The sequence below is a fragment of the Sturnira hondurensis genome, unplaced genomic scaffold, assembly GCF_014824575.4.
Source record: "Sturnira hondurensis isolate 20B ecotype Veracruz unplaced genomic scaffold, ASM1482457v3 Scaffold0022566, whole genome shotgun sequence".
Taxonomy (NCBI): Eukaryota; Metazoa; Chordata; class Mammalia; order Chiroptera; family Phyllostomidae; genus Sturnira; species Sturnira hondurensis.
In genome coordinates, this window is record NW_028095197.1 from 2,732,751 (window position 1) to 2,746,857 (window position 14,107).

Genomic DNA, 14,107 nt, shown 5'->3' on the forward strand with positions numbered 1-14,107 from the left:
CCATTGACCGCTTTTCAGCAGCAGAACCCCTTCTCATTTTCTAGGTTGAATGGAGCATTCGTCAGCCATGTAGAAAAGGCAGGGCAGATATTCTCATTCCCAAGTGTAAATGAGGAACTGGGGGCTTGGAGCAGCGAAGGCTCTGTCCTCGCTCTCACAGCTGGTAAGGTGTCCTGCGCACAGAGGCCTCAGAATCTCTCAAATACTAGTCATGTGCTTTCCGAAGAGACAAGAGGCTGCCGTGGGACTACAGAGAGGTCCTGGCACTCAGGCTAGGTGCTTTAACCTTTCTCCATCCTAGGTTTCTGATCTATGAAATAGAGTTTAAGTTTGTATCTTTAGGTATTTTTCATCTACCTGCAGAAGTCTGGAATCTAATAATAAGGTAGAGAACTTAGAGCTAAAATACTGACCTCAGCCTGGCCAATGTGGCTCAGTTGGTTGAAATGTCATCCCATAAACGGGAAAGTCACGGTTGGATTCCCGGTCAGGGCACATACCTAGGTTGTGGGTTCCAACCCTGGTCAGGGCGCGTGTGAGAGGCAACCAGATAGATGTTTCTCTCTCATATCAATGTTTCTCTCTTTCACTCTCTTCCTTTCTCTCTAAGATCAATAAGCAAGTTCTCAAGTGAGGCTAAAATTAAAAAGAAAACAGTGATCTCTTTCCCATGAAAAAGTTAGAAATAAAGTTTTTTAAAAAAATCTCCCCAAATTATTAGACAGATTCAAGGGAAATGATCTTGGTTAGAACAAGTTGATCCACAACTAGCTTTTTAGGAATCCTTATCATTTTGTTTGTTTATAGACTGTGAAGAGAGTTTAGTGTACACTCAGACATTTGCAAAAGCTTTCTGTGGGAAAGCCACTCACAGCTGAAATACCAGAGAGGAGAATTATTACACTTTCGCTCTACTTTGGTCAAGTGCTTTCCATGTGCTTTTTTTCCTGTGTTTTGTGACTTATTTAATGCTGTTTCCATCTGACATCAGAGAAGGTGTTGTGGAGGGATTTGCCGTGTGCTTTTATTATCCTGGCTTCACTCTCAGCCACTTGCTTTGGAGAGAAAGTATAAGGAGTAAATTGCAGGATTTATACTTGGGCAGATTTTGGCTCAAGTGCCGAGCTTCAAAGGTGTGACACTGGGCTGCTTATTAAATGTTTTCTTAATCTGTTTTTATTATTGTTATGATTATTATGATAGTTGACATTGATTTACTATCTATTGTAGACAGATACTGTTCCAAGCCTATCTGTGTCCTGTTATCTGTGTTAATTCATTGAGAATTTATAACCAGCAAGGTAGAATTATTATATTTCCTTCTTTACACATGATGATCATGAGATGCTAAGAGGTTACGTAATTTTGAAGCCATACAGCTAATAAATGGTAAATCTAATTTCAAACTTGGGAAGAAAAAAATATATATGTTTTAAATCCTCACCCAAGGATATGTCCACTGATTCCAGACAGAGAGGCAAGCGAGAGAGGGAAACATTGATGTGAGAGAAACACTGATCAGTTGCCTCCCATATGCACCCCGACCAGGGACTAAACCTACAACCTAGGCATGTGCGCTGACCCAGAACCAAACCCCTGAGTTTTCAGTTTATGGGATGACACTCCAACCAACTGAGCCACACCAGCCAGGGCAAGAACCCATATTCTTAATCCTTACTCTGTGCTGCCCTCACTGTGAGGTAGGTGTATCAGTCAGGATAAGCTATGCTGCAGTAATAAAAATTCCCAAATCTTAGTGGCTTAAAAAAACAAAGGTTTATTTCTTGCTTCGTTACATGTTTTAGCAGGGAGTTCTATCAGCCTTGTCCTTATTGCAAGACTAGCTAATGAGCAGCCACCTTTTGGAAAAGCAGCACTTAATATGGTAGAGATGAAGAGGGCACTAGAGCAGTCCTCAGCCTTGGCACTAATGACCTTTGTTATTGTCGATGACTAAATCTTTGTTGTCACAAAGGGGGGGGGGCGCTTTAGGATGTCTAGCAGCGTCCCTGACCTCAATCCACTAGGTGCTAGTAGTGCCTTTCCCCTCGTTGTAACAATTCCAAATTGCCGAGTGTCTGCTGGGTGCCATATTTTCTCTATTTGAGGACCACTAGCTTAGTCTAAGATCTTGCTGTAGCAATGAAATCATCTGCCTTTTCAGCAAATGTTAGCCAACTCTCAGTTTAGAGAATCAAACTTCTCTTGGGAGCAGGGCCTTGACGTGAGCAGTAAGGATGGCAGGAGACAGACAGCCCCGCATCCACCTTTGTTTCTAAAAAATTAGTGTGTGTTTCATTAGCGTTACCTGCTGGTGCCTCAGCAGCCCCCAGCTCAGGGTCGTGACAGGGCTCACAGAGATCTGCCCTTACGCTCTCTACTTCTTGCAATTACATTTTTTAATTAAAAAAAAAAGCCTTTGTATTGACCTCTATCATACATATAGAGAAGAGCTCATGTCATATATGTATAACCCAATGATCTTTCACAAGTGAAGTCACCCACAAGTGCCCTCTTGCTCCCTTCTGGGCCTACTCACTGCTTTAGGAGACCCTGACTTCTAAGAGCAAAAATAGCCAACCTAAAAAATGTTTTTGTTATGAACATTTTTTAAACATGTACCACAGTAACAAGAATAGTAAGATGAATCCCATTATATCTTTCACCAACTTCAAAAATTAACAATATTTTTTATTCATGCTTTTCTCTTCCCTGCTCCAGGTAGGTAGGTAGGTAGATAGATAGGAAGAGATAGAGATATATTCAATATCTACATGTATAACTCAACATAGATATATTACATGTATCTGTACATATATCAATTACATGTATTTGTATCTTTATATAATATTAACTAGGTAGCCATTTTATAGCTTTAGCTTATATACTTTTTTTCATTTGTAAAGTAGGAATAATAATAGGACCTACATTCTTCATTGTAGGGTTGTTGAGGATTAAGTGAATTGATGTGCATACATTTCTTAGAAGAGCAAGTCGTAGTAAGAATTCCATAAATATTAACGGTCATCGCCTTCATCTTCTGGGTGGAGGGAAATCGTCAGCAAGGCCGTAACTGCTCTGCCTCCCTCTCTCTAGGTCTATGCCGTGGTGGTGATCGCCTCTGTAGTGGGATTTTGTTTGCTGGTAATGCTGTTTCTGCTGAAGTTGGCAAGACACTCCAAGTTTGGCATGAAAGGTAAGGAGGGTTGTGTTTATTTTACTGCTTATGTGAAATCATTTTTGGCGTATGACTAATGCTAATTACCACTAAAGAAGGAAGCAGCTTGACTTACAATCGCTGGGTTTTAAGGCTGAAAAATAGCAACAAGGATATGATACTACAAACCAAGACAAAGAAAAACAATGTTGGTTACTCAGCACTACCCACTTTCCAATGAGGACAGTTGTCCCAGAAGACACAGAACTGGTTTCTTGAGTATCGAGGGACTCGTGATGACATAGGCAAATAGTACCCAAGTTTCCCTTTGGTTTCAGAAAGGCGGGCGAGGCTCCGAGGCAGTAGGCTAGTGATGGACGTGTGTACCTTGTGCAGAAAGGATCTTCCTGCTGTTCATTTTGACTCCTAAACCTTCTGTGGTGTGATTTTGGTGCTGCTACTACTGCTTTTTCAGATTCTCGTCTTTTGACATTGGAATGGTGCTGGGAAGCAGAGCAACAACCATTGGTGGTGCCTCAAAGCTTTATGAACGAGTGACTTTTCTTTTAAAGTGGAAAAATTCTGAGTGCTTGATTAAAAATTAGGGATTATGTCACCCAAGAATAGGTCGCTGGTCTCTTTTAGAGAGTGAAAATTAGTTTTAAGGGAGACTTGTTTATATGTTCTTGTTATAGTCAAGAGTTTCAGTGGTTTAAGAGCACTTTCTGAGAAGTTTAAAGTTATATTGACTAATATGTTATTGTTGAATTTTGTGTGGTCTCTTATGAATAGCCACTATCGTGGGAAAGCTGTGAAGAAGGTTTCATGGTGTCTTAGTTGCATTGGAGAGAAAGTCTGGTAGGCTTCCTTGATCTGTATGGTTTATTACAACTACTGTTAATGTGTCTTGTTTACTCGGAAGAGAATGTTTAAGTAGCTAGAAGTCGCCCAATGTACGCTGAGCCCTTGGGTGGATCAGACCTGTTCCTGATGTTTCCTCCTCTCTCTTTGTTAGTGCCTGTTACCAAGATTCCCAAACCCAAGATGAATGAGGGAAGTAGTGGTAAGCTTGGGCTAGAACCCGCCAAACCTCTACCTGACTCCCCTTTGCCTGCTGACCCTTGAAATTTCCTTTGGAGGTGGAAAGATCTCTCGTTTTCCAATTATAACTGAGCCTTGGGAGAGGAACTATATGCTACAGTGATTTTAATTAATCCTATGGTGGTGGTTCACAAACTGGACTTGGCATCAGAAACTCCTGGAGGGCTTATGAAAGATTTCTGGGCCACCCTGAGGGTTTCTGATTTAATAGGTCTGCAGTGGGCCTAAAAATGGGCATTTCTAGAAGTTTGCAAGGGATGCTGATGTTGCTGGAATAGTCTTTCAGAATCACTGTTCCATGGGATAAACATGGGCCACCCGCTCTCTTTCTGAGTGTGACAAGACACGGGAGAGGCATTGCAAAGCAAACTAACCATTGTCCTGCACACCTTCCTGGATCTACCTGTTCAGCGGGCACCCAGTCTGGACCAGGCTTCTGCTCGCTGCATGTCAGCCACCTACCATGGCATTTTGCTGTCCTCATTCTGATCAGGGGCTTCCTTTCCGTAGAAGCACTTGGAGTGGACGGTCCCAGGCATAGATTTTTACAGGAAATAGCCAGCTCCTAGCTCTCTCCCTTTCTTACACTGAGAGTTCAGTTTGAGATCCTCTATCTCATAGGCTCTTCAGGGAGTGGATAGTCCACCTCTCGGGAGCTCAGCGACAGCTTTGAGAACCTCTTTCCACCCCAACTTTGTATTAGGAAAATGACCGATTGAATGATCTCTGAAAGTTAGCACATTTCCTGTAGCTCAGTGGAGGAGATTTGGGTTCGGGGAAGATTGTATTCATACAGGGACTCTGGCACTGAGACTGCGACAGTATTTTATTTGGATAATTTGGGGCGATCACTGCTAAGGCACCTACATTTTTCACATGTAACCTAAGGGTATTCTTAATGGATTATAAGAAAAATTTTGCTTAACTTTGTCAGAGAGCCAGTAAATGATTTCCTTCAGGCAGCATGCTTCACTCTCTTAATTCTAAATATAAATTAAATCATTAAAAAATTTGTCTCAGAGACTCACGTTCTTATTTAGAACAGCTACTTTTTCTATGTTTAGCTGCATGCCTACCTGTGCCATCGTTTGAACAAAACTACCCCGTGCTGAGCTGTTGGTTTACTAGTCAGATGCCGAGTTGATGCTTTGGGGGGCTCTAGCAGATGAGGCTCATGCAATGAGGACACATGAAACTGCTTAAAGGGTGGTGTTTAAAAATTCATGTACGTTAATGTACTGTAAATGCTATTAGGGCTGCGATTACTGCTGTAAAAAAACATGTCTGAAAAAGGGAAGAAAAAGTAAAAACACTGGTATACTTCCTGAAATAACTAAGAAATGTGTCAGTTGTGATTTCTGAGTAACCAGGTACGAAATGTGCATAGTCTTGGCCAGAACCAATGGGTCAAGTGGAAGTGAGTTATTTTAAGTGGAATTCTTGCCCTCATAAGCACCTTCCAGGAGATTCTGTCCCCATTCATGTTCCCTGTCCTGAGGCAGATCGAGGCAGAGGAGGACTGCCGGCACACCCACAGGCAATTACATCTTCTTACCCACCCCCAGGAGTGCACACTTCGGTCTTAAGCATTGACCATCTCAATCCGTGATTATAAACTATATTTTAATACTGTTGAAGGGCCTTGGGTAACACAAACCAGAAACCTCTTAAAATCACATCATGGCTGAATACAGGACCACTCCAGCCTCATAGATTGACCTGAGACCCCAAACATTATTGATGGCATTGCTTCCATGGGGAGGTGATCTCTATATTCCAAACCAGGGACTTAAACATTTGACTTTAAAATACAACCAAGAGGCTGTGGTGCACTCTTTGGAGATGGGTCTATGTGACTGTAAGCGTCATAGAGTTTTTTCTCTGTTCTATTGATTCACCATAACCAAATGCCGGTGTTGTGTCGTGCCATCTAGAACAGGTAGGCCAGACTGTGAGCCCCATGGTGACAACATTCATGCTGGTCTTTTTCATCATTACTTATCCCATGCCAAAAGCACAGTTGGCACCCAAAAAACAATTGACAGAATGAATGACCACAAAGGATTTTCAATTTCGCCCATTTTAGTTTGGTAATTAGAAAACAGTATTCGGAGTACAGCTCATCTGTGAATGGTTAAAGAGAGTTTGGGAGGCTTTTCTAAGTTTCTGAAGGGTTCAAAGCCCTCCCCACCTTTTCTGTTTAATTATTCCAGATCATTAATGACCATACACTGGAGTTCATTTTGTTCAGGTTTTGTCTTATGTTCTCACATGCTATTTTAGATAATTGTTGTTGTTTAAGTTTAGAGGGTTCACTTTGGCTCTCCATTTTTGCACACAAACATCTTCAATTTCTGCCTCTCTGAATGTATGGCCTCGGAGTATGTGTCTTTGTCCTGCTCTGAATCCAGCAGAAGTGGCAGCTAGTGGCTCCCATCTGCATGTTAACCTAGTACATATCTTGCATTATGGCTTGATGTGTTTTAAACTTCTTGTTTCTATAACCAAGAGACTACGGGCTGTGTTTGGAAGATGATATCAAATGGTAGAATTTACCCCAGTGCATTTTTCCATGCTCTTTTCTGTGCCTTTAAACTGCCCTATTGCTTTTTGGTCAAATATCTAGTTATCATAATTGCAGAAGTTCCAAATAAGGCTCTCCTGTTAGTGTTTGGCCATTTGTATTGGGATCAATCATATGTGTGCTTACTATTGATGCATAAAATGTGGAACACATGTATCCAATTGTATGTCTCTACATGTAGGAATTGATATTCCTACATGTAAAAGTGTAATTTTATCCATTTTCTTTTAAGGCTGCCTCTGATTTATTTTAATTTTAATTTCCACTGAAATGGGCCAGAAAGGTTTTTCCAGAGCAGCTTTATTGCCCAAGGAACAGGCAACCAGGCCTCTGAGTGCTCTCACTGTGTTTAGCTCTCATAATGCTTCCTGGCTCCCTTTGCTCATTGAAAATGTTGAAGTGCCCATGAAGGGGAAATGCAAGCATCTGGGGGCCCAGGGGCTGCCCTGGCTTCCAAGAATGCTCTATGTGGGGAGCCTGCCTGATGGTGTTGATGGTGTACAGGGCTGGAAAAAATGTAAGAGAGCCAGAAGGGTGGAGGGAGCTTGGCACTCATCACAATGGTAAGAATAGTTTTGGCCATCAGCTTTGAGATCCTTGCGTTTCATGATGAAAGTGCACATATGATATCTGTTCCCCAGGTATTGATATATCTTTGTCTTTCTAGAGTAAATACCTAAGGGACACTAAGAAATTCTGCAGGAGGCATTGGAGAGGGAAGGCTTTCTCTCATTCCAACTCAACAGTCTCTGTATTTCCTTTGCATTTATTTCTGCTTTTGAGCGGTGGATGTTTCTAACTACTTACTGACCGAACAACTACACTGCCTAAGCATGCAGAGCCATGTGTTCTTAAGTTCAGAGTCAAGGTCCAGAGTTTAAGTTTCTCCTCTTATAAATGATCTTCTAAATGTCTTTCAACAGCAACCAAAAATTTGGCTATTTAAAAATAGTCATAAACATACTGGGGCCAAAGCTAAAGAGGTCGAAGGTTAAAGCCTTTTCTATGAGCTGAAAACAATTCTGGAAGGCTTAGGAGGTTGAGTTTAACAGATATTTGGATCGACTTTTAAAAGAGGGAAAAATGTGACCAAAAGCCAGAACCAGTTGTGGAAACATCTGTAAGGACAAACTGTTTTCCATATGCCCCCCCACCGATTCCCACCCCACTATTTTTTCAAGACAAATAACATTAAAAAATTGTGAGAGTAACACATGAATCAATGCTTATTTTCACAATTTCAGGCACTTTGGAAATAGAACTAAAAGTGGACATTTCTCTTCTCAAACCATCTAGAATGCATAGGTTGTATGAATAAGAAAATGCATAGCTTCCCTTATTATGTAGATAATCAAATAGATATATTCACTTGTGGTTTCATAAAGAAATTATAATGCTAATTTTGCCTGCATCTTTTTTTCTTTTTACTATTTTTTATTGTCGACACTATTACAGATGTTCTCCTCTTTCCCCTACTTTAAGGGTCCCATCTGCCTTGTAGATCTTACCATGTCAGTACTGAGGTCTGTACTGTGTTTTATTTAACGGTGTTTTTGAGTAGTCTGGTGTCAGGCTACTTCTGTGTGAAACCTGGCTATGTCCATCACAAGGTGTGTGACTTTGAGCAAGTTTCTCATCCTTTCGGGCTTCAGCAACTGCTGAGGGCAGTAGTTAGTTGTATGGACCTTGTGAGGTTGTGTTAAGACAAACTGTGTTTACGTGAGTGAAGCACTTGGGAAAGTCCCTGACATTTAGTAATTGTTATACAAATATTGGCTATTATTGTTGTAGATGAATTGTGATTTATTTTCTCCTTGAAATGGACATTTACATTTTAATCAAATTTACAGAAAATTATTTCAAATAATATCTTATAATTAAGACAGATACTTGGAAATAGATTGCTGAGAAAAATGTGTATATTTTAAATATTGATATTAATAGATTACCTTGCAAAAGTGCTTCATCAATTTATACTCCCACCAACTTTTCGTTTATACATTCATCTGTATTAGTCTTTTATATTTTTCCAATTCAGTTAAAATGATATTTTGATTAATAGTAAGGTTAAACAACTTTATTATGTGAAGAATAAGAAGCATTTATCTTTACTTGTTGATTTATAGACTTATCTTACAAATTATATGTTTATATGTATAAAAATCAATCTTTCAATGATTGTACATGTTGTTCACATTTTCCTCTATTCTTGACTTTTTAAATAGTGTCTTTGGAAAGAAATATTTAGTATAGAATCAAATCTGTTCCTTTCTTCCATTTTAGTTTCTGTGTCTTGCTTATTAGGAAGGCTCTTCCTACCCTATTTCTTTTATCAGTTTTGCTCTGTGTATGTTTTTAGAATTAGACCTTTAATCTTTTTGAAAAAATTTAAAACTTAATTTGAAGTACTCTTTCTTGTACGTAGCTGCATGGAGTAAAGACATTTGAATGACTCAGTGTGACATTTTCCGTGAGACCAAAAGTATTGTTTTGTCTTTCTGGAGTTAAAAAGCCACTAATAAAAAGAAAAAGAAATCTTGAAGAACTTAGTGATTAACTCTTTTTATAAAGTAAGTAATGAGCATTGTTGATTCTCTTTTATAATGAGGAAATGTGAACCTCCAAAGTAGTATGACCGAACATAGGTTTTCACAGGAACCATTTTAACTGCCCTTCCCTCCAGCTTCAGAGGGAGCTTCAAGTATAGTTTACTCTCTCTTAGCAGAGAACAAACTTTTTAAATAAAAATCAAATTCTCAGAAATTTCGGGGAAAAAAACATCATTTGAAAGAGTTATCTGGTAATTTGACAAATTGGAAATTTATCAAAAGAAAAGAATTGGCCCAAGCATTTCTGTCCCGTCATTTAGAGATATTATCAAAGTGTTTTCTCTGCGTGTTTGATGGGGGGAGTGGGAAGGTCTGCTTTTACTTCTTTTCGGGCAACATTTGAGTCATGTCTCTATGAAGACAAATCATGCTTATTCTTTGCAGCATCTTGAAAAGGGGTAAAAACTTTTAGCAACTGGCCAGATCACCCAAGACAGAAATGGAAGAAGCAGCTTTTTTCCCTTAGCTTTGAAAGTGCACTAACATTGAACTTTTAAAATTACTGGTCTCACGGGGGCAACCCACACTTCCAGTGAATCCTGAGATTCAGGGGAGATTCCGGGTTTGCCTGTAATGTAGGAAGTGCTCTCAGTATTGTTTAGGGACTTCCCACATTACTAGTTTCACTAAAAGGGGGAGGGTTCCTTAAGAAATTAGATTTTGTATTTAAAAGGTAAAATTGTTACCCTTTCTTTGGTCCTCCATAAATCCTGTAGTGAACTCAGGTTGATCTTTTGCACAGATGGTGGTGTACTTTAAAAAGGATTTCCCAAATTGGAAAACATGCTGGTTTTCTTCTTTTCCTTCTTTGTTTTTCTTTTCTACCTTTATTTCCGCCCCCGACATTTTGTCCTTCCACATCTCTGTGCTTCCGAATTTTACATTCTTTACTCTCTCTTTTGGTTTTCTTCTTTTCACTTCTAGCATCTGATGTTGCTGGACAAGATTTTTAGAATTGACGAAGAACACATATAACTTGGCTTAAATTCTAACATATGCTCTGATTTTAGCTTACTTTATTTTGGGCAAGAATACTGAATGATTGTGGAGATAAGCTTAGCTTTAAATCAGCAGAATAGTCATGCGATGATTCAGAAGATAGCCTATTAGAATACTTCACATCCTTTTTTGTTTGTGAGATGTCACCTCTTTAGTCTTCAGACCTAGGAGCATAGAGATACATAACATTGGGGACTTATGAATCAGATAAGTTCAGGTACAAATCCCATATTTCCCACCAGCTGAGCATCATTTTGGGCAGATTTTTAAACTCTCTAAATCTTAGATTCCTCTTTGGTTAAATGAGGCAATAATATCTATCTCTCAGGTGAATAAAAGAATTAAATCAGTATTTAATTTAGTGCCTGGCTCATTAAACTGATTCTATGAGAGGTGGTTATTTTTAAAAACATTTTATTTATTTATTTTTAGAGAGAGGGGATGGGAAGGAGAAAGAATGGGAGAGAAACATTAATGCGTGGTTGCCTCTCATGTGTCCCCTGCTGGGGACCTAGTCTGCAACCCAGCCATGTGCCCTGACTGGGAATCAAACCGTCGACCTCCTGCTTCACAGGCCCATGCTCGATCTACTGAGCTACACCAGCCAGGGCGAGAAGTTGTAATTTTTTAGGTTTATGTTATAGTAATACATTATTAAGGAAGCGAGTCTGATAGTACTGTTTTAATTTACACTGAGTCTGAATTACAGCAAAATGTCCCAAATGTACACAGTATATAGTGGTGTCTTAAGGTTTATTATTGAATTTATAAAAAATTTATAAGTATAATGTGTCTCTACTTTATAGCCATGCAGTATGGTTATAAAGTTCCCGAACACTATGCTCATTTTAAGCTTTTCAACCCTTGAAGACACCATGTGATAATTATTGCAAATTCTTAATGTTACTGTCTTTGAACATTTTATCAGTTTAAATTGTGTTGCACTCATGAGAAATCTGTTTGATTGAGTGATTGATTTGCCATGTAGGTTTTACTCGTTTCTTTCAGGAGGAGCATTTACTGTAGGGAAGGCACAGAAAGAGCAGGTGGGGTTGGATGGGGAAGAGACCCTACCCCTAGTAACCATTAGCTTAAATCTAGAAAGAAGTTTATGGAGTCATCTGTTCTGGTGTGCTTTCCTTTTCCCTGGAGAATATTATGACTGCTAACATGATTTCTTTAAAAAATGGACTTTAATTTTTTATGTATTTGTAGCCTATCAAAGATGAAAAAGGGTTTCCCAAGGTGTGGCCAGGCAAATGGCAGTAGAAGACCTTTGTTTAAACACACTGGCTTCTTCTGTGATCATCTGGGAACTTTACTGGTCTCGGGACAGAGAGAGTGAAAAAGATAAAGATGGTTGGATAGAGAGAAAGAGAGAAACTGCATTCTAACCCTTTAAGGCTTTGGTGAGAGATTAGTTTCCTGACACGGAGGCAGTAGAGTTGCCTCAGCCCTGACCAGTGAGTGTAGAAGGAAGGAAGGTGACCAGAGGTCAGGGCTGGGGGTTGTGTGTGGTGGGTGGGAGAAGTTTGGGAATGAGGTGGGGTTTCCATGTACAGTCATACTTGTCAACTTTAGCAGTCCTGGTAAAACTTGAGGAGAGTCCACCACCCAGCTGAGCCTTCTCCACCTTATTTCCTCGATTATCTATAAAAGAAAATTGTGTAAAGGCTAGAAATAACAGTACAGGACCAAAAGGCATCTGAGGGTCCCCTCCCACTTTAATATCTACCTTCCTGATACAAAACTATTCAAAACATCTACCCACTCACTAAAAGAGTGTCATGTACTTTGGGTGATAATCCTTTATTAGTTTGGTGTGTAATGATACAGTCTTTATTTTTCCTTCACTGTGGAACCACAATTTCCTTAATATTAACATACATAATATTGTATCTTTATGGTCAAAACTAAACAGTCCTGGATACATTTTCAAACTTGTAATCATCTCAAGAAAGCGTTGCCTCTTGGTTATAAACAGAAGCTAATTCCTCGTTAGTTGGCACCCCCAGTGACTCTGCTTACTATTACTTGCATGTGGTGTGAATCCTGGCAGGAGCACCTTTGACATTCCAGCTTAAGCCAAGAGAGGCAGCCTGCTGCTCCATCTCTTCCTGGAATGGTGTGGGTTTCAGGGAGCAGATAAAGAGCTGGGCTGTTTCCCAACTTTTTTGAGTCAGACGTCACAGCATGGTTTTGCTATTTTGTTTGAAATAAATCCTTGGAACATTAGATATATCAATATTGAAGTGCCACATATATTCCATAGCTCAGAATAAATAACTTCTGTATTTCACATGCAGCTTTTCCTCTACGAGTGTGGAAAACTGCAAGGTGACTTTTAGATGTATATTTATTTGTATATCTCATAATAATGTATTTCTCATATTTTAACTCGTTTCTCCTGTCATGCTGTGGCAGTGGGTAGAGAAATAGCTAAAATGCCTAGGATGGGGTTGAGAATAGAGCAGGCACAAATCTCAGGCACAGACTATACGATACGAGATTTTATATTTCTGTAAGTTCCATAGAATATTTATTTCTAGTTCTTTTTGCACTAGGTAGCTGGACTTTATTCTGCTACCAATCTGGATAACCTGGCAGTTATGGGCAATCACAGCAAATTTTATGTTTGTTTCTTCAAATCAAGACCACTCACTCACTCCATTTTCTCAGGTTGCACTTCGGTTTCCGGGTGGTGGTGGAGTGCGTCCCTCAGGGCTGATCAAGTGCGAAGGCGCAGGACGGGGTATAACTTTGGCCATGGTGGCCATTTTCCCAGTTGTTCTCAGCCACCTGGGCGAGTCACAGGTGTACCGTCTTTTTCTAACCACAGGTGTATTTCTAAGCAGACTTTGCCATCCTATACACCTCTCTGAAAGGGCATCCTTAAAACTTTCGGGACACAGGAAACATTTGGGGACACACACTATGGTCTTCTTACTTTATCACCCTAAGGCTTGGGATTGCTCTGGTTTCTTGGCCACCTCTCAGGTTTTGGCAGAAAGAGTCAGAGTTCCTCTGAATCTCCACCGCTGACAAAAGGTTCTGTGGTTCCACGGCGCCCAGACCTGACTTGGGGACAGGCTGCAACGCTCCCCTTACCCGTGTCTAATGTGTTTGTCTTCCCACTGACTCTTCCTACTTCCCTTGGAGGCAGAAAGAACATGAAAACTGGTTTTGCCTGGCTTTGTCTTCTTCCCAGTAATTTTTGGTCACACATATGGGTCTTGAGTTTTCTCCAACTTTTTTTAGGTTTATAGCATTTTTTTAAACTCTATTTTTATTGTATTTTTTGAAATTTTCACCCTGAAGAAAAGTTTAAAGACTATTACAATGAACATCTGGATCCTTAGCACCTAGATTCAAATTCTGGTTAACACTTTGCTGTTTAAAACTAAGTTGTCTACATCCTGTCACTTCATTCCTTAATTCTCCAGCATATTTTTTCTAAAACTAGGGACACAATGTCTCCTAAATGCACAAGCCCAATACTATTATCACTGTGCCCCCACCCAAAGTTAAAACCACCCTGTAATAACAGATATTACCTGGTACACCTTTAAATTTCCCCAATTATTAAAAAATAAATAATTCTATACATATTTAGCTATTTATCTCTCAAACCAAGATCAAATCAAAGTTCATGCATAG

At 39.7% G+C, this 14,107-nt stretch overlaps 1 protein-coding gene across 5 annotated transcripts in view; it reads left to right on the forward strand.

Moving 5' to 3' along the window:
* The window catches only part of NTRK2 (neurotrophic receptor tyrosine kinase 2), a 319,680-nt gene that overhangs the window by 72,323 nt on the left and 233,250 nt on the right, over positions 1-14,107 (forward strand). For all 5 annotated transcript variants that reach the window (XM_037035692.1, XM_037035693.1, XM_037035694.1 and 2 more), the window contains exon 11: positions 3,097-3,196. In XM_037035692.1, the coding sequence (XP_036891587.1) occupies positions 3,097-3,196 (100 nt within the window). The remainder of the gene's footprint in view (positions 1-3,096; positions 3,197-14,107) is intronic.